This window comes from Candoia aspera, chromosome 18 (assembly GCF_035149785.1).
Source record: "Candoia aspera isolate rCanAsp1 chromosome 18, rCanAsp1.hap2, whole genome shotgun sequence".
NCBI classification, from domain to species: domain Eukaryota; kingdom Metazoa; phylum Chordata; class Lepidosauria; order Squamata; family Boidae; genus Candoia; species Candoia aspera.
This window is the reverse complement of record NC_086170.1, coordinates 8,413,614-8,441,157: the sequence shown is the minus strand read 5'-3', so window position 1 is coordinate 8,441,157 and position 27,544 is coordinate 8,413,614. Positions and strand designations below refer to the sequence as shown.

The window sequence follows — 27,544 nt, the reverse complement described above, 5'->3', positions numbered from 1 at the left end:
GATGACACGTGAGAGGATCTATATTAGAACAATTCAGGCAGCAGGAAGAAGCACCTGAAACCGCCCTGCCGGTGCTTCCTTGAAACGAGCGGTCTGTTGAGGTCCGACTTCCCAAGACACATGAAGGACTCCTTTCCTCTACGCACCCTTGCCTGCCAGGCGCCTTGGCGCAGATACCCAGGGAGACACGTCATGAAGAGGCAGCTTTTACTCTTTTAGGGAAGAAGTTCTCGTCATGTGGGATTACTCTCATCGGACCCTACGATACGACCACAACAGGCCCACTCGGCTTTTGCCCAGACAGCCAACGCCCACACCTTTGGCTTCAAAGGGGCGTTCGGAACTGACCCTGCGCTCCTCAAAAGATGGGACGAAGACGTATTTTTGGCCTGAGGTTATGAGATAGCTTCTTTTACTCAAGGAAAGCAATGGTTGAAGCAAGTTGGAAAGTGCAAGGAGAAGACTGTCTGAACTGGACCGAAGCATCGTCCAGCAGAACACAGTGGACCCACAAGGAGGGACAGGTGGACATCTCCCATTCAGCAGAGTTTTCTGAGAACGTCCGTCAGAAACTCCCGTCAAAGCTTTACTGAAATCTCCCATCCAATCTCCGCTAGATCATCCTACCCACTCATCAATATTTTCAAAAAATCTTGATTAGCGAGACAGGGTTTCATTTCTGTACACGTAGTAGATGCAGGCACTTCTTCATCAGCGGGACGCATTCATCTACAGGGTTAACCGTTTTTTTCACCATTTCAGGCAGAACAGAGACTAAACTGGCCATTTTTAAACCCCTGGGGATCAGTTTTGCCAGCCTCAGAGAGGAGTTGCATGTCGTTAGAAGATCCGCAATTTCTGCATGTGCCTTCTTAGCGACACTCAAGCAGATATCATCTGGACTTAAGGATTTATTTTTAGTTTCTAAATAACAGCTACAATTTCATCTCTTGCTGCTCCTTTCTCAGTTCATCCGATTCTCCTCCCATAATTCCCCTTCGGGCACAGGGATTCACAACGGCGCTCAGGCCCTGGATTCATTTAATAATAAAATGATGGACCAGGCCTTAGATTTAGTGCAGGAAACCACACTGATTCAAATCCAAAATCCACCATTGACAAGTAAGCCCTGGGTTGATGTTCTACTCCAAACATTCAACCCTACAATCTGGTCTTGACCTCGGGAACATCCCTTCAGGTACTTGAGAAGAACCATTAGTCTTGTCTGTTCAGAACTGAACCTAATCCCTTCAATCTCTCTTCGTGGGACTTCTTTTCAGATCTCCTGATCATCCTTGTGGTCCTCCCGAGGAATCTGTCCCAATTTCTCTGGATCAGCCCTGAAGTCCAGTGCTCATAATGGGACACACTATCCAAGGCAGTGTCTCAAGAAGGTAAAAGAAAACCGAATCCTACAATTCGGAAACAATTTGGTTGACGCAGCCTCAAAGGTCCTTCTGGTGTCCACGTCACAAATGTGTGCAATCAACGATTACTTCAGAAATTTTCTCACAAGTGTAATTACCAGGCTGAGCAACCCCCTGTCCTATATCAGAGCATTCGGTTTTATTTTCCTAAATGGAACGTGTTTCGTTTCTATGGCGCCCACTGTTCTTTTCAGCCCATTTCTTCAAACTTGTCGACATAACTGTTAATTTCATCGCTGTCCCTATGCTCAGGGGTAGATGATAGCATCATCTGGAAATTGGGGAAGCATTCCAGCCACCTCTCTGGCCAAATCAACCTGAACGGCGCTCCACCGAAACCCTCACTCCAGTTTGATAAGGAACTGGATCCATGAGAATTCTGATTTTTGAACCAGCTAAGGGTCCACCCAACTGTCATGCCAAAATTACCTTGCTAATCCTGCGGAAATCACGACATGCTACACCTAGTGTTCCCGTGAGCGATTAAGGAAGTCACTCTTCCAAAATACGAATTAAGATTTGCCCTCAGTCATTTGTTCTTGATAAATCCATGCTAACTTCTTAGCGGATTTTTTTCTAAGGTGCTTCTGCAGCAATCCCTTTATGACCGGCTCTGCAATCTTCCCAGGTACTGACGCCAGCCTGATTGAGTTCCGCTTTATTTTTATTTTATTTATTTTATGAATTTATTCACCGCCCATCTCTCCCCTATGGGGGGACTCTGGGCAGCTTACAATAAAACAGGATTAAAATATAAAACCATTACGTTACAAAATACAATAAAAATATAAATATAATAAAATCTACACGGCGAAAAGATCTTAATCAGTCCTTGAGTGCAGTAGGCCCCTCAGAATCATTTCATGGCGCTAGCCATCCCCAGGTGTAATTATTCGCCCTCCCGTTCCAAGCCTGCCTATAAAACCAGGTCTTAAATCTTTTTCGAAAGTCCAGGGGTGAGGGGACCTGTCTCACCCCTGGGGGAAGCATGTCCCAAAGGGTGGGAGCTACTGCAGAGAAGCCACGCTTCCGGGACCCTGCTAGATGGAATTCTTTTACGGATGGGGTCTGTAACATGCTGTCCCTGCATGACAGGGTGGGACGTGTCGATGTGATGAGGGTGAGGCGGTCCCTCAGGTAGCCTGGCCCCATGCCATGGAGGGCTTTAAAGGTGATGACCAACACCTTGACTTGGACCCGGAAGCAGACTGGCACCCAGCTCATGCAACAAAGGTGTGACGTGCAAACTGTGGCTGCATTCTGGACCATTTGTGGCTTCCGGATAAAGTTAAAATCAAAACAGTTACAAATACAATAAATACACTAAAATATGATGGAGTCTAGATGGCTGACTCTAGGGTGCTAGCCAAAAACCAGGACTTTAGTCTTTTTCGAAAGTCCAGGGGCGAGGGGGCCTGTCTCACCCCTGGGGGAAGCATGTTCCAAGGGGCGGGAGCTACTGCAGAGAAGGCACGCTTCCGGGACCCTGCTAGATGGAATTCTTTTACGGATGGGGTCTGTAACATGCCCTCTCTGCGTGACCGGGTGGGACGGGTTGATGTAACGGGGGTGAGACGGTCCCTCAGGTAGCCTGGCCCCATGCCATGGAGGGCTTTAAAGGTGATAACCAACACCTGGAATTGGACCCAGAAGCAGACTGGAACCCAGCTCATGCAACAAAGGAGTGACGTGCAAACCTTGGGACACCCAAGATTGCCAGCGTGGCCGCATTCTGGACCATTTGTGGCTTCCGGATAAAGTTAAAATCAAAACAGTTACAAATACAATAAATACACTAAAATATGATGGAGTCTAGATGGCTGACTCTAGGGTGCTAGCCAAAAACCAGGTCTTTAGTCTTTCGAAAGTCCAGGGGCGAGGGGGCCTGTCTCACCCCTGGGGGAAGCATGTTCCAAGGGGCGGGAGCTACTGCAGAGAAGGCACGCTTCCGGGATCCTGCTAGATGGAATTCTTTTACGGATGGGGTCTGTAACATGCTGTCCCTGCATGACAGGGTGGGTCGGGTCAATGTAATAGGGATGAGGCGGTCCCTCAGGTAGCCTGGCCCCATGCCATGGAGGGCTTTAAAGGTGATGACCAACACCTTGAATTGGACCCGGAAGCAGACTGGCACCCAGTGCAGCTCATGCAGCAAGGGTGTTACGTGTGCAAATCTTGGAGCACCCAAGATTGTCCACGCGGTCTCAAATATTCCGTTTTCTCTTTCTGAGATAGGAACATATTTGCTCCTTCTGGTCTTCCAGCAACTCACCCCTTCCAGATGGGGCTCTGTAGATCACTGATGAAAGATTCACCATAAAAAGCAGAGTGCATTGAGTTATTTTCAACAAAAAGGCCTTTAAAACACTTTAAAGGTCTTTTTAAACCTCTGAGCTAAATGCCAATACCTCCACTATTGTATTATTTAAAGATAAATCACCTATCAGAAGGGAAAAAAAAGAAAATCCACTAAAACAGTATTAGGTAAATATTTAGTTTCTAACTTCCCCACCATTGTACTCTACCTGATGTACGACATTTGTAAGCACTGTTCATATATTTCTGACTTCCGTTAACCCATTCCCAGATTTCTCAGTCTTAACGCACAAGGGTTCAGCTACATCGGAAATCCCTTCAGTATTTGATGTAATTCGTCTTGCTTTAAGCCTTCAAACCACTTCAGTGTGTGTGTGTGTGTGTGTGTGTGTATTTCCCCTAAACTTATTTTCCCTTTCCAGAGATAGTCTTTTTCACCATCACAACTGACACCACACAAACATTTTTCACTCTGCCTCTTGTCGCATAAGCAAACTTGGGCTCACGTCTTTCCTGAAATTTCACCCAGCTTCTCTGCAATTCTCCTGCCTAACTTCACTCTATATTTCATCCCCCAGTGATCAAACGGGTCTCCCTGGTCAAAACCATCTAACTGCATGGATGGTCTCACTGCTCTGCATTTTTCATCCGTTATGGGGATGTAAACGAAGCCAAGAAGCCTTTCATTTCAAGCTGGGAACACAACAGCCCAGTTCGAAACCTTTTGAGCTGCCCATGTTTCAACGTGGCTAGGAATACTTTGTTTTCACCCATGGAAAAATAAATAATACATTAAAATCTATTATGAGAAAAACCTGCTTCTCAACAGGGAGGCTAGGCCCAGATCCCTTCAAATTCTTTATTTTAAAAAAAACTTAAATACTGAGCTGCTCAGCCAATAGATTATAGGTCCATAGATTAGCTAATCCCTTTACCAGCCTTCTTAATTAGCACATCTCTTCCTTTTTCTAAACGCCTTATTTTATGTTTTAAAAAAAACCCTCCTTGCCTATTTTTTCCATAGTCACTGACACCTCCCTTGCTCTGCAACAAGTTTTTTTTTCTTTTTGCTGCCTGTCAGCCAGGTGTAAGGCTAGCTAAAGCAACACCACTGTCCTTTGCTGGTATTTTTAGCAGCACGCAAGGGCGGCGGCTGGCTGCAAAAAACGAAAAAGAAAGCTGCTGCTGGCACTTCTTTACGTGCGCAAATAATGTCCCTGCAAGCCAACCCAAGAGCATGCACAGAGTGCACACGCACGTCAAAGTTCAAGCCGGTAAACGTCAGCCTAGAATCGTTCCATTTTCCAGGGCTTCCTCCACAGCATACAATACAGCAGGTCCCCAGTTTAAGAACATCCCGGTTTACGGACGACTCCTAGTTAAGAATGGACTGCCATAAAGACTATTATATTAAAAATTTGAGTTAAGTACAATGTTTCAAGTTAAATACACAATACTACTTTGTGTATGGTTATGTTTAAGGTGCTTTAGTGTATTTGGAAGTGTTTCTTAAGTGTTTTATATGCACAGAAAGGTAAAATACATACAGGAAGTCTTCACTTAATGACCATTCATTTAGTGACAGTTCATATTTACAACGGTGCTAAAAAAAACAACAACTTATGACCGGTCCTCACACTTATGACCGTCGCAGTGTCCCCGCAGTCATGTGACCACGATTTGGGCACTTGGCAACCGGTTTGCATTTATAACCTTCGCAGCGTACCATGGTCACGTGATCGCCATTTTCAACCTTCCCAGCCAGCTTCTGGCAAGCAAAATCAATGGGGAACTGTGTGATTTGCTTAACGACCATGTGGTTCACTTAATGCCCGTGTTGACTCACTTAATGACTTCAGAAAAGGTAAAATCAGGTTGGATCTGGGTTGGAACTAGTCCTCACACTTATGACTGTTGCAGCCTCCCCGTGGTCACACGATTACGATTTGGGCACTTGGCAACCGGTTTGCATTTATGACGGCCACAGTGTCCCTTGGTCATGTGATCGCCATTTTCAACCTTCCCGGCCAGCTTCGGGAAACTGCGTGATTCCCTTAACAACCATGTGGTTCGCTTAATGCCCATGGTGATTTACTTAACAAGTGCCGCAAAAAAGGTCATAAACAGATTCGCTTAATGACTGCTTCACTTAACAACCAAAATTCTGGTCCCAATTGTGGTCATGACCACAGGATGCTGTGACGGTCATAAAAATACTTTTGGTGGGAAATGGGCGGTGGCAAAATTCGATAGACAGATAGATAGATAGATAAATAAATAAATGTGAACTGGTTGCCAAGTGCCCAAATCCAATCATGTGACCAAGGAGACACTGCGACGGTCGTTAAGTTGGCTTTTTCAGTGCTGTCGTAAGTCTGAACCGTCACTAAACGCATGGTGGTTAAGCGAGGCACAGAAGAACACTGTTTTTCCTTAAGGACACGGGCACAACAGCCGCTGCACAGCCTTTGCCCCCCTCCCCCGGAACAGGCAGTGCCAAAGGGAAGAGGGACACCGGGTGACATGGCTGTTGGGTCTTCTTACCTCCCATCCTTCCATTTCAAGGCCTCGCTTTCCATAAATGTCATAGATGGCTCTGGTCTGGGGGTCGCTGAGCACTGAAAGGTAAAATCAAGACGTTATCAGAACCTGCAGAGTGCTTGGCCGAGTTCAAAGGGAAGCTTCCACAACCAGCGCGCACGCACACTGGCCCGAACCTCCCACTGCATTCTCAGAAAGCAAAAACCAGGCCACCCGACTCCCGCACAATGACATGACGTAGCCACCCGGGGCTGCCTGTCAAGGGCGACCACGCGACAGATCCAGCTGGAAAGCCAGCGTTGTATTTTTAAACCCAGCCTTCACAGATTCTGGAGCGGGGAGGCAGAGGGACCCCCCGAGCACCCTCCCAGAACCAGATTTCAAACTGGGGCACCAGGGAGGGGAACGTCGGAGGGCTTTGCCTGCAGAAGCCCTGCTCATTTCCAAACCTCTGCTGGGTCTTCCTAAAATCTTACTCCCACACCCCACAGCCTAATTAAGGATGCTGTAAATGATTCCACCCACGTCCCAAGTAATGGGAGGAAAGAACTGCTGACCCGCCAGAAAACTCCAGAACCAAATTTCTCCGGCTAATCTCTGGGATTTAATAAGAAATCATTTATTCGCTATTCCCCTCTGGGCCAACGCAATGGACAACAAAAGCTGCTGGTGCTGCAGTTTTGCAACAAACAGGCCAAATCTGGCCCGCTCCTAATTTACTTAAGCTTCAGTTACTTTTCCCCCAAATCTCCAAAATGCTGCAAACTATCAATAATTCAGATGCATGCAGGATTCATTCAACCAAAGCCAGATAACGGAACACCACGGAAAGCGCAAGCGTTTCAAGGGAAGCTTGACAGGAATGACTGCACAGCTAAAAATCTGGCAATATCACATTATCGCAACTGTGTTGATTCATCATTTTGCACACTCTGGATGGCAAATAACATCTAATCTAATTTTTTTGGCAACCTTCCCTCTCCTGGAAGCGATGATACTGGAAAGCTTTTATAGAAGATTGGGAAAATCAGAGAGAGAGAGAGAGAGAGGAAGGAAGGAAAGTGAGAGGGAGGGAGGGGGAGAGGAGAGGAGGAGGGAAAGAGGGGATGGATGGATGGATGGATGGATGGAAGGAAGGAAGGAAGGAAGGAAGGAAGGAAGGAAGGAAGGAAGGAAGGAGAGTGAGGGAGAGGAGAGGAGAGGAGAGGAGAGGAGAAGGAAGGAAGGAAGGAAGGAAGGAAGGAAGGAAGGAAGGAAGGAAGGAAGGAGAGTGAGGGAGAGGAGAGGAGAGGAGAGGAGAAGGAAGGAAGGAAGGAAGGAAGGAAGGAAGGAATCAATGTTGGGAATTTGGGCACTGGAGGAGCAGAGGGAGAAATCAGTTCTTTGCCAAATTCCAGCGTGGGTAGCCTTGGAGATCTCTGTTCAATTCACTTCTCTCGTCTGCCCTGCAGAAAGAGCAGACGCATTAACTAGGAAAGGGTTCTGTGGTTAAGCTTTTGCAAATAACTTGGAGATCTCCGCTGTCTGCTTATGGGCAATACCAGAAATGCAGCTGTGTTAATCTCTTACGGGAAGCACAGCAAAGAATCACGTGGGCATCTTCCAGCCTGAGAGGCTCGTGGGAGCATCATGAAAACAGACAGCTCGGTCTGGATGCGGCCAATGTCTTAGAGATAGGTAGCAAGCGTTGTGTCAGAAGGGTTGACTTTAATGTTAAGATAGGCCGACCCAGAACACCAGTATTGTTGTTCTAACTCAACTGTTAAAGAATGGGGTGGACCAAAGTCACTCTTTCTCGGCCCGAGGAGGAATCATCTGGGTAGTCTTCAGCAGTCAGGACTGATGCAAAAAGAGGGGAGGGGAGGGGAGGGGAGGGGAAGGGAGGGGAGGGGAGGGGAAGGGAGGAACTTATCTACAGGGACTTTTGGTACATCTATAGCTTGAAATCTGTATCTGGTACTGATTCGGCCAGCCTTTGGGAAGTTTAGAGAACTGGATCACTAACACAGCACAGCTTGGGTTCCAGTGTGTGCAGGTCACGTACTGACACTCTATGGAAGCAAAAGGTGGACTCTGAAGAAGCAGGAGAGAAAGATTATGGGTGCTTTTGAACTTTGGTGTTGGAGAACGACTCCCGAGAAGACCACGGATGGTCAAGAAAACAAGCCAGTGGGTCGTCAAACAGAACAGAGTTCTCACTCGAGGCACCAGTGCCCAGGCTCAAATTATCCTACTTGATGCGAAGACCCGGCTCTCTGGAGAAGGCTCTAATGCTGGGAAAGGTGGAAGGAAAGAGAAGAAGAGGACGACCAGCAGCAAGCGGGAGGGACTCAGTTACAGTGGTGACGGGGGCTCTGTTGGAAGAGCTGAAGGACCATGTTGGGGACAGATCACCATGGGGAAAGTCTATCAATGTGGTTGCTAAGAGCTGAAACCAACTTGATGGCACATAATCAATGCCTTGTATCCCTAAACTATACAGACCCAGGTCGGAGGAGATGGGCGGTGTGTCATGTTCCCGTTCCGATGTTTATGGTTCCTCGTAACGTTTCACATGTCATATCTGCAGTTGCGTGCCTGCCTGGCCACGCTGGTAAATTTCCTTTGTGCTGACTTGTGATCTTCTGGAATGTATGTTTGGGTTATCTCTGCTGTTCAAGGTTACTTTCTCAGGCCGATTCTAACGGTTGCTAGCATCTGGGGTGGGTGGTTGCTATGCTAGCCTGAGGGGAGGGTTCGCAAGGGGAGCAAGGCTTTTTAAGTTTGTAATTGGCGCGCTTTTGCTCATTCTCAGCTTTCTTCGTACTTTGCATACTATTCATTCAATAAATTAGTTTTCTCTAGTAATTACTGATGAGACTCCTTTTATTGGAATAGGCAATCATTACACGGTGACAAATTTGATAGATAGATAGATAGATAGATAGATAGATAGATAGATAGATAGATAGATAGATAGATAGATAAACTGCCCCTGTTCACACAGCACAGTCAACCTACTCATCCACTAACCGAATCAAGTCTCTTTAACACAGGCTGCGCAGCTGACAACCCCACGAACCCAATCAAGAAGCCCCATATGGGAAACGGAGTCCCCTCCCACTTCTTTTGCAGGAAATGCCTGGTGCCTGGCAAGGCTTCACAGCATCGGGCGCAGCTTCCTGCCAGGGAGGCAGCGGCCGAGAGCTCGGCTGCTGCCACAAAGCAGCATTGGACTTGGCAGGGAGTTTGGTAACTCAGAGCAAACCCAGAGATGTTCCTGCCCCACTGCTGAGTGTGTCCTGGTGTTTGCCCAACATACCCCATCCTTGATCCTGTTTAGGGTGTTGCACAAAAGAGGGCCATTCCGACACCTCAGTGGGAAGAGGGGCTCGCTCGTCTTCTCAAAATTCAGGCAACGCCACCCAGGGGCGTGGCCTTCCTCGGCCACCGGTGCCCAGAACTGAACACCACCCTGGGTCCTATGTTCTGGCAAGGCCTGCCCTCTGTTGTGGGTGGTGGGGCTCGTGAAGTCTTTGGGGCGATCCACGAACGCTGGAGCCAGCTGCTCAAAACTCCACAGTGCTACTTGGGACCAGGGAGGGTGGAAGAGAAGGTGGTGGCCATCCTCTTGCGCACGTCGGCAGCCCCTCGGTTTGAGCAAGGCTAGGCTCCCTCCAGCTAAAGGGAACAGCACGTCACGCCAACAGCTGCCGGTCTGCTTCCGGGTCCGGTTCAAGGTGCTGGTGTTGACCTTGAAAGCCCCCCACGGGCTTTGCTCAGTTTCAGAAACTCAGAAACACAGTTTCCTCCCAGAGGATAAATCAGGAAATCTGCTCTTTCGTGTCCTACCAGGGATACAGCACAACTTAGCATGTTCTAACGTGAGTGCGCGCACACACCCAGCCTCTGAATTACTGATCAGGCACGTCTTGGATAGCAGGATGGTGACCGGAAAGTCTGAGGAACCGCCTCTCCCCAATTACATCTGCCCGTCCCATCAGAAGAGGCGGGCTGCGGGTCCTGTCTGTTAGGGAATTACCCTTGGCAGGCCAGGGTAATTCCAAGGAGGCGTGCCTTCTCTGCTGTGGTGCCCGCCTTACGGAACCTTCTCCCCGCCACCCCGAAGTGAGGTAAGATCCATCCCTACTTACTTTCTGGAAGTAAGCAGAGACCTGGCCACGTCGTCCGGCCCTGGGGTCTCGCGGGACCGGTGAGATCTTGAGCTGGCTCCCTTGCTAATCTAAGCTCTTGTGTGCCGTATGCTTTTAAAACTCTTTAACGATGACTGGGTTCTTTTGACATGTTTTATCATTTTATAGCTTTGCCGTACGCCACCCAGAGCCACATCCTGTGATATGGGCCACTGTATAAATTGGATGGATGGATGGATGGATATGAGAGAGAGAGAGAGAAAGAAAGAAAACAGGGAGGGCAGAGTAGGTGTGACCTAAACAAGCAATCTATACAGTTTGCAGAAGGGACTACCTTCGGGCCCTTATGAGATGGTGTCTCTTCACTGTTGTAGAAGATTCCCCAAATGGGTTTCCTGGCAACCCACCACTGGCATTCTCACACTCCTGCCATTTTCTGGTTGTTTGGGCCAAGCCCCCTCCCTGGCACGAAGGCACGCTCTCCGGATTCCAGATACGCGCCAGCCAGCCAGCCAGAAAAATCCAGCTTTCAGCTGCAGAACGGAGCCTGCCTCTGACCTTCATAAGCCTGGTGAAGGAGGTTGAAGAGCTGCTCAGCCTGGTGCTTCAGTTCTGGGTCTCGGTGCTTGTCGGGATGGTACAGCATACACAGCCTGCGGTAGGCGGCTTTTAACTCCTCTTGAGAGGCCTGGGAAAAGAAAAGAAATCCAATTAAGCACAAATCAATGCAGCCAGGCCACTATCACCTTCAAAATCTGCTCGGTAAGGGAAGCCAATCAGTCACATGCCACGCCACTTTGCGCTTCCAGATGGCAAGCACAATAAAGCCGGGCGAGGTGGGGGACCTGAGGAGAGGGAGGAACAAACGTTGGCCTGGCGCCTCGTGATAACGGCAAAAGACAAGCCGACGCATTTCAGGCACTTGAAATGATCTCGGTGGTTTTCATCACAGCATCCCCCAGGATCGCTTTATCTGGGGTTTTTATCTCGCCATCCAGCGCAAGGGGTATTTCACAATGGGCAAGCTGGTGGGTTTCTATCCTGAGGAGCGCACACTCGAAAACATTTGATTAATTTTATGAAGCCATAACGCCCAACGGGGGTAACGCAACAGAATAGGGAGGAGGGAAGCATGCAAGAGAAACAGGATGATCCAATGAATTGAGGTGACACTTGAAGCCGTGAGCGCCCTGGGCTGCGCTTCACCCCGAAGCCTTTTATTGACCACTTTCTTTTCACCGGAGAAACCCGGTTGGGCCCACAGAGGCACAGAGCCAGCTCAGCAAGGCAACGTGGGGGCACCCATTCTTGAACAGCAGAACTGATCGGGAGCCGACTCGCGACAGCCCAAAGCAATACATTTCTCAGATGATGCATAATTAATTCATTCCCCAGCAAAGGATGCAGTGCAAGGGAAAGAGGGGCCCTCGAAACAGGGATTGAGAACTCCAGCTGAGGGTGGAAAAAACAGGCAAGGCGGAAGGTCCTCGATGTATAGTCCACCAGAGGCCGAAAGGCCCGGCCACACTTCACATTGTGCCAGGAAACAAGTGCAATTAAAACTCAGCCAGATATATACCGCCCAATGGCAAACTTCCAGTGGTGCACTTTAGATTAACAGGTATGTCTAGACCAGAGATTCTCAGCTTTGGCAACTTTAAGATGCGTGGACTACAACTCCCAGAATTCCCCATGCTGGCTGGGGAATTCTGGGAGTTGAAGTCCACGCATCTTAAAGTTGCCAAAGCTGAGAATCTCTGATCTAGACTGGAAAAGCAGCTCGAGAGAGGGATAACTTGAGTTGTCCAAGATGGAAGTTAACAAATGCATGGCAAGCTAAACCTTGTTCTCCAAGACATCACTAAAGATGATAAAAGAAAGCCGCTACCAGCTCCAAGCCGCTACCAGCTGCTTCCTTTCAGGAAAATACAACCAGGATGAGCTGTTTGCTGTCTTTATTGTCATCCACTTGCGAACCAAATATCAAATCATCACTTTTTTCTGCCTCCCTGAGCTCAAACGGTGGGAACAAGAGACAGGCTGCAAATCGTAGGCAGTTCTAAGCAGCCCAGCTATTCTCCCCAAAATCCATGGTAGATCAGATGCAACACCTCAGTAATGCCAGCCAAAATAATAGCACAGGCCTATCTTGGAGATATCGTGGGTTCGGTTCTAAACCACTGCAATAAAGCAAGTATCGCAGCAGAGCGAGTCCCACGAATTTTTTGGCTTCCCCGTGCATATCCAAGTGACGTCCACACTATACTGTTGCCTATTAAGTGTGCGATAGCATTATGTCTAAAAAAACAACGTACGTACTTAATTAAAGAATACTTTATTGCTAAAAAATGCTAATCTGTTGGGAAAACGGCGCCGATAGACTTGAAGACCACTCATCTGAAAGTTGCCACGGTTGAGAAACTCTGGTCTAGACTGGAAAAGCAGCTCCAGAGAGGGAGAACTCTGGTTGTCCAAGATGGAAGTTAACAAATGCATGGCAATGATGCAGGGTTTGATGCAGTGTTGTTCATTGTGTTAAAAAAACACCACCACAAAACCCCACAATATCTGCAAAGCGCAATAAAGTGAAGCACGATAAAACCAAGTATGCCTGTACATGTCACCCCCCCAATGGTTTCAAAGGAAAGACAAGTTTAAATTTCTGGTGCCCGAGGAAGACTTTTACTGAAGCTGAAAGGGGTAATCGTAGTTTTGCTACTGAAAAATCACTATTATCATCTCCTGCAGTTCAGTTTCCTCTCAGGTCAAAAAGGTAAATAAGGCGATCCACTTTTCCGTGCCCTACTGAGGAACGCAGTGCAGACTTGGCATGTTCTAAGCTGTTTGTAAGCCCTCTGAATTACTGATCCAATAGGATGGCAGGATGGTGGCTAGAAAACCAGCCAGGAATTTGCTGGGGTGTCCATAACGACAGCTGGCATCTCAGATGACAGGAAGAGGTTGAGCTGAGCTGTTGGCCAGCGGAACAAGCCGTCACTCTTCAGAGAGAGGCTGAAGAATCATCTCTTGGAGATGCTGTACGGTGATTGATTCTGCATTGATCGGGGGTTGGACTAGATGACCTCTAGGGTCTCTTCCAGCTCAAGGGTTCTATTCTCAGGAAGAATCCAAGCATACGTTTTGTAGAGGGATAACCGTGCTAATATTTTTTTAAATTCAAATCTTAATAAAATGCGGTGCTTTAAAGACTAACACATTCATTACTGCATTGGGTTTTGCGGTTCACGGTCCGCTGCATGAAACGCGAAGAAAGCGCATCGTTGAAGATCAGAGGGACAGGATTTTCATTTTGAAGAAGAGGCTTGTGGCTCTAGATGTGGAGATTGGCAAAAACTCAGTGGAACCCAGCTTCCCTTTTTCAAACGAACAGAAAGAACGCTTGCTGGCTTAAAACAGACAGGGGAGGGCAGCGAAGTTTGAAATTGTCCAGGAACATCTGAGCAAAGGGCGACTTTAAAAAAGTACTATCAGAAAGGAAGAAAGTGGCGAGGGGGGTCTGGAACAGTTAAAGGATCTGGATATACTTGTTTATTGATTTATTAGATTTTTACCCTGCTGCAGTCTTCAAATATCTGAATGGTCCTTACAGAGAAGAATGTCCCAGAGGACAAGACTGGAACCAATGTGTTGAAATTGTAGAGAAGCTGGTTCAGGTTAGATAGTCCATGGAACCTCCTGATAGTTAAGAGCTGTCGACCAGTGGAACAGCCTGCCTCATGAACTGGTCCGTTCCCCTTTACTGGAAGTCTTCAAATGGATGCTGGAGAGTCCTCTGTCTGCAATGTCCTAACAGATCCTGCATCAAGCACGGGGTTGGACTAGATAACCTATGAGGTCCCTACTAGTATTAGGATTCTATGAGTAAACCACCATGCCAATACAGAAATACATCTAAGGCTTTCCATCTGAATTCCTTTAATTCTATTTGACCAGTGGAGAAGTTTGCCTAGCTTTTAACTCAGAAACAAAAGGTCAGGGTGCCCTGAATAGGGGGTGGAAATCAGCACTTCTAAGACATGTAGTGGGACTTAAGCCATTTCTGGAATCGGGAATTTTTCTCTTGTTTTTTAGTCTCCGTTCATCAACATGCAAATTGGACGAACCTGCCAGTCTCTGAAAACACATCTCATTGCAAACACACCCTTGGTTGTAAGAATTAAAGCCGATGAGGAAGGAGTAGAAATTTCAGCTTGGCAAGGACCTTATTTAATCAAATTAGTGATAAATGGCTGAATGCCCTATTGATTAAGTAATAACGAACAGTTCAATTTTTCACAAATATCATGTTCGATAAACTGTCAAGATTGGGCCTTTCATCATAAGTGAATCACTAAGGTCACCGGCTCAATATTGCATGAGCGATAACTTCTCTCCGGCGACGGCACAAAATCCTGACAACATTTCAACCTGTAACGAGAGGCATAAGTCACTAATAATGATATTGTAACTTCCATTCTTATTACTCAAACTGAGGACACAATTAAGAGGCTCGCCATCGCGCTGCTCAGGGACTAAGCACATTCGTTTCGCATCTCAGTCACTCCGCTACATCTTTGCACGATGTAACCTATTCCAGGTTAAATAGCCTTCCACAGCAAATTAGCAAAGACGTGATCCAGTTGTTGTCCTCCTTCCTGAACCACAGCGTTTAGCGACCTATCATTCCCAGATTAGCCAGCCCTCTCTAGAACTCAATTTGTCTTACAAAAATCCCAACATGTACAAACAATATCCTAGGAATGTTATGTTGGAATTGGAAGAGAGCTTAGAAATCCTGTTTCTCATATTTTCTCATATCCAGACAGTTCTTGGGCAGAGTTCATCTCAAATTATTTCCTGGCTCCTTGCTGTAAGGTCTACCGACGGCCGATGGAAGAGGGGACAATACGCTTGCATCAACCCCAGAGATCAGGGAGCCCATCAAACAGCTGGAGATCTGTTCCCAACCTGTGAGTTCCATCAGAATCAAGGATACAGGTAGTCCTCACTTAACAACCATTTGTTTAGTGACGGTTCAGGCTTACCACGGACTTCTCACTACACTGTGAAAGAAACAGCCTACGACCGGTTCTCACACTTATGACCACTGCAGCATCCCCAGTCATGTGATCATGATTTGGGCACTTGGCAACTGGTTCACATTTATGACCGTCGCAGCATCCCGTGGTCACGTGATTGCCATTTTCAACCTTGCTGGCCGGTTTCTGGCAAGCAAAATCAATGCGGGACTGCGTGATTCACTTAATGACCACCTGGTTAGCTTAACACCTGTGGTGATTCGCTTAACAACCGCCACAAAAAGGTTGTAAAACTGGGTCGGATTCACTTAATGACCACTTTGTTTAGCAACCAAAATTCTAGTCCCAATTGTGGTCATTAAGTGAGGACTACCTGTAGTTGCTAGATCACCCAGAATTCTTCAAAGCTATCAGCCATATTAGCCGGGAATTCTGGGAACAGGCTGCTTCTCCAGCAAACAGATTAGGTCAGGACTAAGATGTGGGTGGCTGAGTAAGGACATGCATGCTCAGGGCCAGGTCAATGGCTCCCAACAGAGAGCCTTATTTTTATATTTTGACCACTAGTAGGCAATACATGATTGGTTACATTACATTTGGAGCTTATCAGGTGTACACAGCCCTAGATCTTACTACGGGGTTCCATACATCTGACATGTTCCAAACAGAACAAAACTGGCTGTGTACAGGCACTCCTCATTTAGTGACTGCCTCACTTAGTGACCATTTATAGTTACAACAGTGATGAAAAAGCAGCTTTATGACTTCCACAGGTCTGTAAAGCAAAGGAAAGCTGAAGTAAGATCATAAACACAGTTGTGGTTTCACTTAGCGACCACTTCACTGAACAACCAAATTGTCAGTCCCAATTGTGGTTGCTAAATGAGGACTATCTGTATTGCCTCCTGCTGGTTAATATAAGTAAGTAATATAAGTAAAAACACTACAATGTGTAAAAACAGAGAAACTCCTTTCCCCCAAGACAGATAGGTGGGGTAGAAGTTTTTTCTTTTTTTTCTCTCTATCTTTTTTAATCTGTCCCATCGTGTCTGATTCTTGGAGACTGCCTGGACAAGTCCCTGCAGTTTTCTTGGTAGGTTTTTCAGAAGTGGTTTGCCATTGCCTGCTTCTCAGGGCTGAGAGAGAGGGACTGGCCCTAGGTCACCCAGCTGGCTTCATGCCCAAAGCGGGACCAGAACTCACAGCCTCCCGGTTTCTAGCCTAGTACCTCAACCAGGACACCGAACTGGCTCTCGAAGTTATATAAAACCTCATAAAATGACTGCTTGATGTAATGTAATATCTATGCCTCTCTGCTTGAGAGCTTAAGAAAAGGAAGGTAGGCTGCATATATCTTTCTAAAGATAGATTCTTTTCATACGCTGAAGTTTGTTCACAGGGGGAGAAAAATAAAACACCGTGGGTGTCAGCAGGGCAGGAGGGGGAAGGCAGAAGATATTCATCACCCTGGGAAATCCAGCATTGACCATTGTGCAGGGAAACTCTGCCCAACGCATTCCCACACAAAGAACATCTCCCCAAAGTCACAACATCTTGTCTGTCGTAACATAAGGTTATTTTACCAGCACACGCTCTTGCTTAATTCTGGTGGAAACCTCTGAAGGGTTATTCTCTTGCCAATTCAAGCGCCACTGGCAAGAACCAGCCTCTTTCCATCTAATCTCCTCCTGGTCTGTTTGACTCAGCTCCCATCCTCGCTGGCGGGAGTTGGCAGCCAACCAAATTTGGAGAAAATGGGTGGCAGAGAAGGACACCACGTCATGGAGACCGGCTGCCAAACTGCTGAGGATTTAATAAAATAATCATTGCAGGATTTCTTTTTTAAATAGCTCAGGGACGGAAGAAGCAATTAAGAGATGCCGGCCCCAAAGCCAGCGTTCAAAGCTGAACGTGCCCGGAAGCTCTACCTTGGTTCGGTCTTGATTTATAAGTCCCCCAATTAAATGGTCTGTCATAACACCCTTATACTTTGAAAGGACATTGACAAGTTCCATTTCTCAGTTCACATATATTTCACATTTTCATCCCTGCTGGCAAATCACCGGGGAATTGTGGAAATGAGCCCTGGCCGCTTTGCTGCCAACACCACCATCTTTCCCATTTAATAAACATAGTTCTGGGTTTCTTGTGTTCTGAATGCAGCCAAAATTAATAACTATAAAGAACATCATCTTGACAAAACATTTACCTGTATGTGCTGCTGGACTGATTGGATCCTCTGGGAAATAAGGGGCTTTTCTATTTATTTATTTAGTTTAGTTAAAAGATTTCCTAACTTACCTTTCAAACATAGCCTGGGAAAACGTCTTTTTATGGAAGTTATAAATCACCAAGATTACAATCTATGTACTAATTAATAAGCAGCATCGTATCAAAGAACATGAAGCACAGCCTCAAACAGAAACTGTTGTGTTTTTTTTAATCTACTGGGTTCTTTTAAAAAATATTAGCAATGAAGCTATGCGTAGTTCCCCGGGGAAGAAATTCCAAAACTGTGAGGCCACCTAAAAAGGAAATGAGGCAGAATTAACCATAGAAGAAGCAGCTTTTCACTGCAGTCAACAGGCCAGAACCATGCCTTTCTGTTCTTATGCGTGTGTGAATAAAGCCCCCTTTTTTTGATATTCTGAAAAACTGGTGGCTGGAGAGTTTAAGGCACACAAACAAAACCCCTAGAGCATTTTACGACTCAAGATGAATCTGGGAAATTTACCTTCAAACTCCACCATAGCTTTATCAAGCAAGGGGGAGGGACCTAAGAGATCATCAAGTCCAACCCCCTGTGTACTGGATTCACTACACTATGTCTGACAGATGACTATCCAGCTTCTTCTTGAAAACCTGTGATGTAAGTCTTTTTCTCATGAATCATTATTATAATTCTACCCATTTAATCTGATTTTCTAAATATCAGGCCACAAAGAACATACTGCCAATTATCTGTATGGATTTTTAAAAATATGTTTCATACAAGGACTTCAAAAACTGGAAGCCACAATCTCCATTTGAAACGTCCGTTCCCTTCTTTACAAGTTTAAGGTGGAACTGCGTTTTCTAACATCAACCGTACTGCAAGATACAAGCACATCACCTAAAACTGAACAGGAATTTACTCCAGAATTATTACCAGCCATCATATGCAACTGCTTGACTAGATCTTTTTATTCGCCGAGCTGTTGTGAAAGCAAATGAAAAAAGGGCTGAGCATTTTAAGTACAGGAAAGATTTTTTAAAAGGCTATCCATCAGAAGTTTTGACTGGCTGTGTTTTAATATCAATGCAAATGAGTATCGGAGATCAATTGCCAGAAATTGGATTGTTGCTGTTATATTACTGGCACAAAAAGTTATCAACCCATCCAGAGCACTAAAATATGAGATCAGGATTAGGATGAGCCATTAAGTCAACTGACAACAACATTTACCTCGTGGCTTTTTAAAAAAAGAAAATATGGATCCATCTATACCACAGATCTGATTAAGTTGCCTCTTACTTAGAAAGCCACATTATCTATTAATCCTTAAGTATGTATAGGCTGGAGGGAGACAATTACTTATTTAAAACATTTATATACAGCTTCCCACTAACAACCTTGACAAATGTTACAATAAATAGCTATGTACAATCTTCAGCAAAGGATCGTTACCTTGTTGTGGTGCTGGAGCTTGAGCACCTCAATGACGCCATGAGCTAAACCGTGAAGGGCCACCCAAGACGGGAAGGTCATGACAGAGAGGTCAGACTAAACGCGATCCCTGGGGAAGGTAATGGCAACCCACCCCAGTATTCTTGCCGTGAAAACTAAATGGATCAATACAACCAGAGATATGTCGATATACGATCGGAAGATGAGACCCCCAGGTCGGAAGATGGTCAAAATGCTACTGGGCAGGAACAGAGGATGAGCTCAACTAGCCCCAGACGTGATGACGCAGCTAGCTCAAAGCCGAAAGGACGGCTAGCGGCCGACGGTGCTGGTGGTGAACGGCGAATCCGATGGTCTAAGGATCAACACACCACTGGAACCTGGGATGTAAGATCTATGAGCCAGGGCAAATTGGACGTGGTTATTGGTGAGATGTCAAGGTTAAAGATAGACATTTTGGGCGTCAGTGAAATGAAATGGACTGGAATGGGCCACTTCACATCAAATGACCACCAGATCTACTACTGTGGACAAGAGGACCACAGAAGAAATGGAGTAGCCTTCATAATTAATAGTAAAGTGGCTAAAGCAGTGCTTGGATACAACCCAAAAAATGACAGAATGATCTCAATTCGAATTCAGGGCAAGCCACCTAACATCACAGTGATCCAAATATACGCCCCAACCACAAATGCTGAAGAAGCTGAAGTAGAGCAGTTCTACTGGACAACACGCCTAACAGAGATGTTAGTTTCATCACGGGAGACTGGAATGCTAAGGTGGGCAGTCAAATGACACCTGGAATTACAGGTAAGTATGGCCTGGGAGAACAAAACGAAGCAGGACACAGGCTGATAGAATTTTGCCAAGACAACTCACTCTGCATAACAAACGCCCTCTTCCAACAACCTAAGAGACGGCTTTATACACGGACTTCCCCAGATGGACAACACCGAAATCAGATTGATTACATCCTTTGCAGCCAAAGGTGGCGGACATCTGTACAGTCGGTAAAAACAAGGCCTGGAGCTGACTGTAGCTCCGATCACGAACTTCTTCTTGCACAATTTAGGATCAGACTCAAGAGATTAGGGAAGACCCACAGATCAGCTAGATATGAGCTCACTAATATTCCTAAGGAATATGCAGTGGAGGTGAAGAATCGATTTAAGGGACTGGACTTAGTAGATAGGGTCCCGGAAGAACTCTGGACAGAAGTTGGCAGCATTGTTCAGGAGGCGGCAACAAAATACATCCCAAAGAAAGAGAAAACCAAGAAGGCAAAATGGCTGTCTGCTGAGACACTAGAAGTAGCCCAAGAAAGAAGGAAAGCAAAAGGCAACAGCGATAGGGGGAGATATGCCCAATTAAATGCAAAATTCCAGAGGTTAGCCAGAAGAGATAAGGAATTATTTTTAAACAAGCAATGCGCGGAAGTGGAAGAAGACAATAGAATAGGAAGGACAAGAGACCTCTTCCAGAAAATTAGAAACATTGGAGGTAAATTCCAGGCCAAAATGGGTATGATCAAAAACAAAGATGGCAAGGACCTAACAGAAGAAGAAGAGATCAAGAAAAGGTGGCAAGAATATACAGAAGACCTGTATAGAAAGGATAACAATATCGGGGATAGCTTTGATGGTGTGGTCAGTGAGCTAGAGCCAGACATCCTGAAGAGTGAGGTTGAGTGGGCCTTAAGAAGCATTGCTAATAACAAGGCAGCAGGAGACGACGGCATCCCAGCTGAACTGTTCAAAATCTTGCGAGATGATGCTGTCAAGGTAATGCATGCTATATGCCAGCAAATTTGGAAAACACAAGAATGGCCATCAGATTGGAAAAAATCCACTTACATCCCCATACGAAAAAAGGGAAACACTAAAGAATGTTCAAACTATCAAACAGTGGCACTCATTTCACATGCCAGGAAGGAAATGCTCAAGATCCTGCAAGGTAGACTTCAGCAGTTCATGGAGCGAGAATTGCCAGATGTACAAGCTGGGTTTAGAAAAGGCAGAGGAACTAGAGACCAAATTGCCAATATCCGCTGGATAATGGAAAAAGCCAGGGAGTTTCAGAAAAACATCTCTTTCTGTTTTATTGACTATTCTAAAGCCTTTGACTGTGTGGACCATAACAAATTGTGGCAAGTTCTTAGTGGTATGGGGATACCAAGTCATCTTGTCTGCCTCCTGAAGAATCTGTATAACGACCAAGTAGCAACAGTAAGAACAGACCACGGAACAACGGACTGGTTTAAGATTGGGAAAGGAGTACGGCAGGGCTGTATCCTCTCACCCTACCTATTCAACTTGTATGCAGAATACATCATGCGACAAGCTGGCCTTGAGGAATCCAAGGCTGGAGTTAAAATCTCTGGAAGAAACATTAACAATCTCAGATATGCAGATGATACCACTTTGATGGCTGAAAGTGAAGAGGAACTGAGGAGCCTTATGATGAAGGTGAAAGAAGAAAGTGCAAAAGCTGGCTTGCAGCTAAACCTCAAAAAAACCAAGATTATGGCAACCAGCTTGATTGATAACTGGCAAATAGAGGGAGAAAATGTAGAAGCAGTGAAAGACTTTGTATTCCTAGGTGCGAAGATTACTGCAGATGCTGACTGCAATCAGGAAATCAGAAGATGCTTAATCCTTGGGAGAAGAGCAATGACCAATCTCGATAAAATAGTTAAGAGCAGAGACATCACACTGACAACAAAGGCCCGCATAGTTAAAGCAATGGTGTTCCCCGTAGTAACATATGGCTGCGAGAGCTGGACCATAAGGAAGGCTGAGCGAAGGAAGATCGATGCTTTTGAACTGTGGTGTTGGAGGAAAATCCTGAGAGTGCCTTGGACTGCAAGAAGATCAGACCAGTCCATCCTCCAGGAAATAAAGCCAGACTGCTCACTTGAGGGAATGATATTAAAGGCCAAACTGAAATACTTTGGCCACATAATGAGAAGACAGGACACCCTGGAGAAGATGCTGATGCTAGGGAGAGTGGAAGGCAAAAGGAAGAGGGGCCGACCAAGGGCAAGATGGATGGATGATATTCTAGAGGTGACGGACCCGTCCCTGGGGGAGTTGGGGGTGTTGACGACCGACAGGAAGCTCTGGCGTGGGCTGGTCCATGAAGTCACGAAGAGTCGGAAGCGACTAAACGAATAAACAACAACAATCCTGCATTGGGGATTATTTTCATCCATTTCATTTCATTCCCCTTTTCATCAGATATAGGTTCCATAAACTAATAATTTTTGATTTTTTTGCATTATCAGAACATCCCAACAAAGTTCCTCAGGCAACAGCCAATGATGCAAATTTGTAGGAACCAAGGGGCGTGAGCACAGCATGTAATAATGCATTATTATCAGACAATATGTTTTAAGAGCCTAAATAATTGCAGACTCTAGAAATATAGGATAAGCTGGGTTGCTAGTCTGCCTGGCACTAATGTATAAATAATCTTCAGACAAAAGAGTTCAGGTTGAAAGATGGCCAAGAGAGCAAAAATATCAATACAGAGTTAAAGAGAATTATGATTTGCCTGTTTTTTAAAAACTTTTATACCAACCCTATAGAGTTTTTGTCACTATCAAATACATTCCTGTAAAAGCTGCAAAATTTTGAGAGCTGAATAAAGGAGCCACATGTCTTTCAATTAGCTTTAACTCTGCAAAGGATACTATTCTGCACTTTTAGGCAGAATGTTAACATTGATTATAGAAAAGCAAAGCCTTTCCAATTTTGTCATTCCAATTTTATTTCTCCCTCAGGCAGACCACATTTAAAATAATTGCTGTGGAAGAGCCAAGCTGTAGATCTGCTTAGACCAAGCTCTCCCAAACTCATTAATCCAAAGTTTAATACATAATACATTAACAGGCATTCTTTTCTCTAACTCCGATAACGCAGTCAATTTTAGATATAAAAAGATCCTTAAATCTGAAAATAATCACATATAAACAGGCAACTGTAAACAAGAAGAGCAAAGATATATGCAGTTTGGGAACAAGGCTCAATTGGTGAGTAAAAGGTATAAGTAGTCCTCGACTTAAGACCATTTGTTTAACGACAGTCACACACCCCCATGATCACATGATCACATTTCCGGCATTTGGCAACCGGCTCGCATATATGACGGGTTGCAGCATTCCGCAGTCACATGATCGTGTTTTGCAACTTTTTTGCCGTTTTCTGGCAAAAAATGCCCATTGGGGAAGCTGGATTCACTTAATGACCACCATAAAAATGGTCATAAAATTGGGTCCAGTCACATGGTGACTTGACTTACGACTGCAATGACTTACAACAGAAATTCCGGTCCCAACTGTGGCCGTAAGTCGAGGAATGCCTGTAAACCAGTGTAACCTAAAAAAATCTAGACTCACCACTGCCAAGTCAATTGAGCAAAACCATTCCCAGGAAATCTTAGAACTTTCCTCTACGACAGTTTCCTAAAATTATCAAAGTATTTGTATATTTGCAGGGCATGGGAAGGAAGTGATGGCAAGAGGCCTGGCGGGCTCACTTAGTTCTGTTAGCTTTCCCAGTTTTCTCAAAAAGGTCTACAAAGTTAGCCTTTGGAAGTAACAATAATTTATTAAATTTGTATGCCGCCTGACTCTCAGTGACTCTGGGCAGCCATGAAATGAAGCTCAGCAATAACGTGTATTTTACTACTATCTAAAAAAGATGTCAAACGGCACCACAGGGTGGTAGCGGCACAGCTTTTGACAGCCTGTGAAGAACCCGTCCGCCACATACTTGCAGCCACTCCTTCTGAGCCACTAGGATGACTATGAGTAATAATCTTACAACTGTTCTTTTATCTCATTCACACATTCCTCCCTTCCTTTGCCACCACGCTTCTGTTTCTGTTTTACCCACATCTCTTTTAAATGCTGTATTTCAGGTTTAATGCACACCCAAGTGCACAAGCAACGTATTTTGGCTCTAAGAGAACAGGCAAACCACAAATTCTAGACAGACTAAAAGGCAAAAAGCCCCTTTCAATTTGCCCTCTGCAAACAAGGCGTTGTTTTATAAAAGACCTATGAGCTATTTTTATGTTTTTTTAATAGGCTGAAACATGAGGGTTCGAGGAGCTGATGAGGCTGAATTTTGAGGTTAACTGAGTAGATATTTGCTGGGCATTTGTGATAAGAGGAAAAAAAAATTCTGGACAGTTTAAAGCAGTGTTTCTCAATCTTAGCAACTGTAAGATGTGTGTGGGAATTCTGGGAGTTGAAGTCCACATATCTTAGAGTTGCCAAGGTTGAGAAACACTGGTTTAAATAAAGAAAAGTCCCTCTCCATTTGTCTCCTGCAAATAAGCCCTTGTTTTATAACGATTTATAAGCTGTCCTTAGGGTTTTTTTTAATACACCAAAACTTGAGAATTGGAGGAGCTGAGAATGCTGGATTTGGACAGACCTTAGATATTTGACAGCTTTGAGCTAACAAGAAAAAAAACTGGAAATGGCAAGACAGCCAGTTGGGTGCAATGCCAAAAATGCCGAACTAGAAACTGGGAGACTCCAAGTTCTAGGCCTCCCTTAGGCAAGAAAGCCGGCTCTCTCAGCCCATCCCACCTCATAGGGCTGTTGCTGTGGGGGAAATGGGGGGGGGGGAGGGAGCATCAGTGATGCCACCTTGAAGAGAGGATATAAATCTAATAAAGCCCTCTGTGGCATGGGTCCAGGTTACCTGAGGGACTGCCTCACCCCCATTACATCGGCCTGTCCCACCTGGTCAGGCATGTAGGGCGTGCTACAGACCCTGTCCATGAAAGACTGTCGATTGGCAGGGCCCAGGGGGAGGACCTTCTCTGCCTTGGCCCCCATCCTCTGGAATAAGTTATCCCTAGAGGGAAGGCTGGTCCCCACCCTCCAGGCCTTCCAAAAGGGGGCTAAGACTTGTTTGTGCCACCTCACTTGGTGTGGGAGCAGGGACAGTCAATCATGGGGGTGGTTGGCACCTTGATGGGACCAATGATGACACCGTGATCTACCATCTTGGACTGTACATTTTATATCTTGCCTTTTTATCTTTATGTATTTATCTTTATATTGTATTTGTTTTAACGATATTTGAATCTTTGATTTTTAACTGTTTGTAAAAGTGGTTAAGACCATCAAGGTCGGCAACTCGGCAGTTTGAAACCTAAGAGTGCGAGCCCCGTGACGGAGTGAGCTCCCGCCAACTTGTTCCAGCTCCTGCTAACCTAGCAGTTCAAAAGCATGCAAATGCAAGTAGATGTATAGGTACCACTTTGGTGGGAAAATAACGGGGACATGAAAGGAGCCCCCTCAGGCGTCTCGCGGGCAACAGTGACATGACTGGCAAATGCTTTCAATACAGAAGCGCCCTGGTAGGTGCTTCTGACATGGGGGGGGGGGGGAAAAACCTGTTTGTAAAGTGCCCAGAGTCGTTGTAATATGAGATGGGCAGGGACGAAATAGGGTAAATAAATAAAATAAAAAACAAACCAAGGCCTATTTGGCAAGGTTTCCATTTTGAGGCCCTTCCCCACTGGACGCTCTTCCTCCTGATGCCTCCCCTGCGTTTCGCTTTCTGCTCCTTCCTCTGGCTCTGTTTCCTTCCCGAGAGCCTCTTCGACCTCCTTCACGCCGTGGGTTGATCTGGCGCCCTTCGGCCCTTTCCAAGCCCCCCCCCCGTCTCGCTTGGCACGGGGAGGGGGGGCAGTCAATCCTGGGGGCAGCTAGCGCCTTCAAGTGGTTCCCATGAATTTATGAATCTGAATCAGAACGTTTAATACTGCCATCCTGGATGCTATGTTACACTTTATTCCTATGTGTGTCCTTTTTTTACACTTTATTCTTAAGTTTATACTTTATGTAACGTATCTTGCTTCTATTGCCTTTTAATCTTTTTTTAGTTTCGTTGTAAACCGCCCAGAGTCCCTCTTTTGGGGGAGATGGGAGGGGACAAAATCCGATAGATAGATAGAGAAAGAGAGAGATGATAGACAGACAGATAGATGATTGATAGAAGACAGGTGATAGATAGATAGATAGATAGATAGATAGATAGATAGATAGATAGAAAGAATATGGATGGATGGATGGATGATAGGTAGAAGAAAGATGGTAGATAGGTAGATAGATGATAGATGATTGCTAGATAGAAAATAGATAAAGATAGAAGATAAATACATAGATATTCATAGATAGAAGATAGATTATATAGATAGATAATTGCTAGATAGAAGACAAATAGACAGATGATTGATAGATGGTAGATAGATAGAAGATGGATTACATAGATAGATAATTGTTAGTAGATAGAAGATAGACAAACAGATAGATGATTGATAGAATATGGATGGATGGATGGATGGATGATAGGTAGAAGAAAGATGGTAGATAGGTAGATAGATGATTGATAGATAGATAGATAAGGTCTGGGATCCCTGCAGTGGACGCGGGGGGCGTGGACTAGATGACCTCTGAGATCCCTCCCAAACTGCCCGGTGGAAACCTCCTAGGCGGGAGACGCTCGAAAGCAGAGGAACCTTCAGCCCTTGAGGGAAAAAGCGGGCGGCTCCTGCTTCATACTCGACTTCAGGAATATGTCTCCCCGAGCCGCCCGCCCGCCCGCTTCTGTCCTGTCAATGACCGGCCGAGCCGGCGCCGTCCCCGCCCGCCTCGCCCCCTCTCGCCCCGCGGCCCCGGCGCGCCCCCGAGCAGCCTCCCCGAGCAGGACGGCGCCCCGCGGCGCCTCACCTCCCGCCGCACGTTCAGCAACGAATAATAGTCCTCATTGTCCGGCGCCTCGTCGCCCGAAGAGGCCGCCGCCATCTTGCCGACCTTTCACCTCCGCGCGCGCCTGCGCCGGAATGAAAGCGGCCGCCCGCCCGCCCGGCAGCTCTAGGAAAAGAGCGGGAAAGGAAGAGGCCGCCCCTCACAGCGCCCCCTGCAGGCGGGATTACGCGCTCGGCGGACAACGGAGGGACTTCCAGAGGGCGCACGGGACTGGGACAGGGGCGCATGCGCAGGAGCGACCGAAGCGGGGACTGCGGGAACGACGGCCGAGAGCTTTTGAACGAGGCGCCGCGTGAGCCTTGACGCGCATGCGCCTTACTGGTGGCCCGCGCCTAAGACGGGCAGAAGGAAAACTCCGCCTACATGTGGGCGGAGCTAGTCCCTGCCCGTCTCGGGGGTTGCGGAGCGTGGCGGCGGCTGGGGCAGTGAGCGACGTGCAGAATGCAATTATTATTACTATTACTACTATTACTATTATTGCTATTATTATCATCATCCCAGCTCCTTGGGAAGGACTCGATGGATGGACAAAAATGCCCAATCCAGTCTTAACATCTGGCTGACTGTGCGATCAGCCATAATAATAATAACAACAACAACAACTGGTGGAGGCTCGGGCAGTGAGCAAC

At 46.1% G+C, this 27,544-nt stretch overlaps 1 protein-coding gene across 1 annotated transcript in view; it reads right to left on the bottom strand.

Moving 5' to 3' along the window:
- DNAJC11 (DnaJ heat shock protein family (Hsp40) member C11) overlaps positions 1 to 26,990 on the bottom strand; it is a 62,805-nt gene extending 35,815 nt beyond the window's left edge. Inside the window, exons 1-3 of the mRNA XM_063317506.1 lie at positions 26,877 to 26,990; positions 10,976 to 11,105; positions 6,288 to 6,361 (exon numbers count right to left, since the gene is read on the bottom strand). Of these exons, the coding sequence (XP_063173576.1) occupies positions 6,288 to 6,361; positions 10,976 to 11,105; positions 26,877 to 26,951 (279 nt within the window). The 5' untranslated portion in view covers positions 26,952 to 26,990. The remainder of the gene's footprint in view (positions 1 to 6,287; positions 6,362 to 10,975; positions 11,106 to 26,876) is intronic.
- Between the last annotated feature and the right edge of the window lie 554 nt (positions 26,991 to 27,544).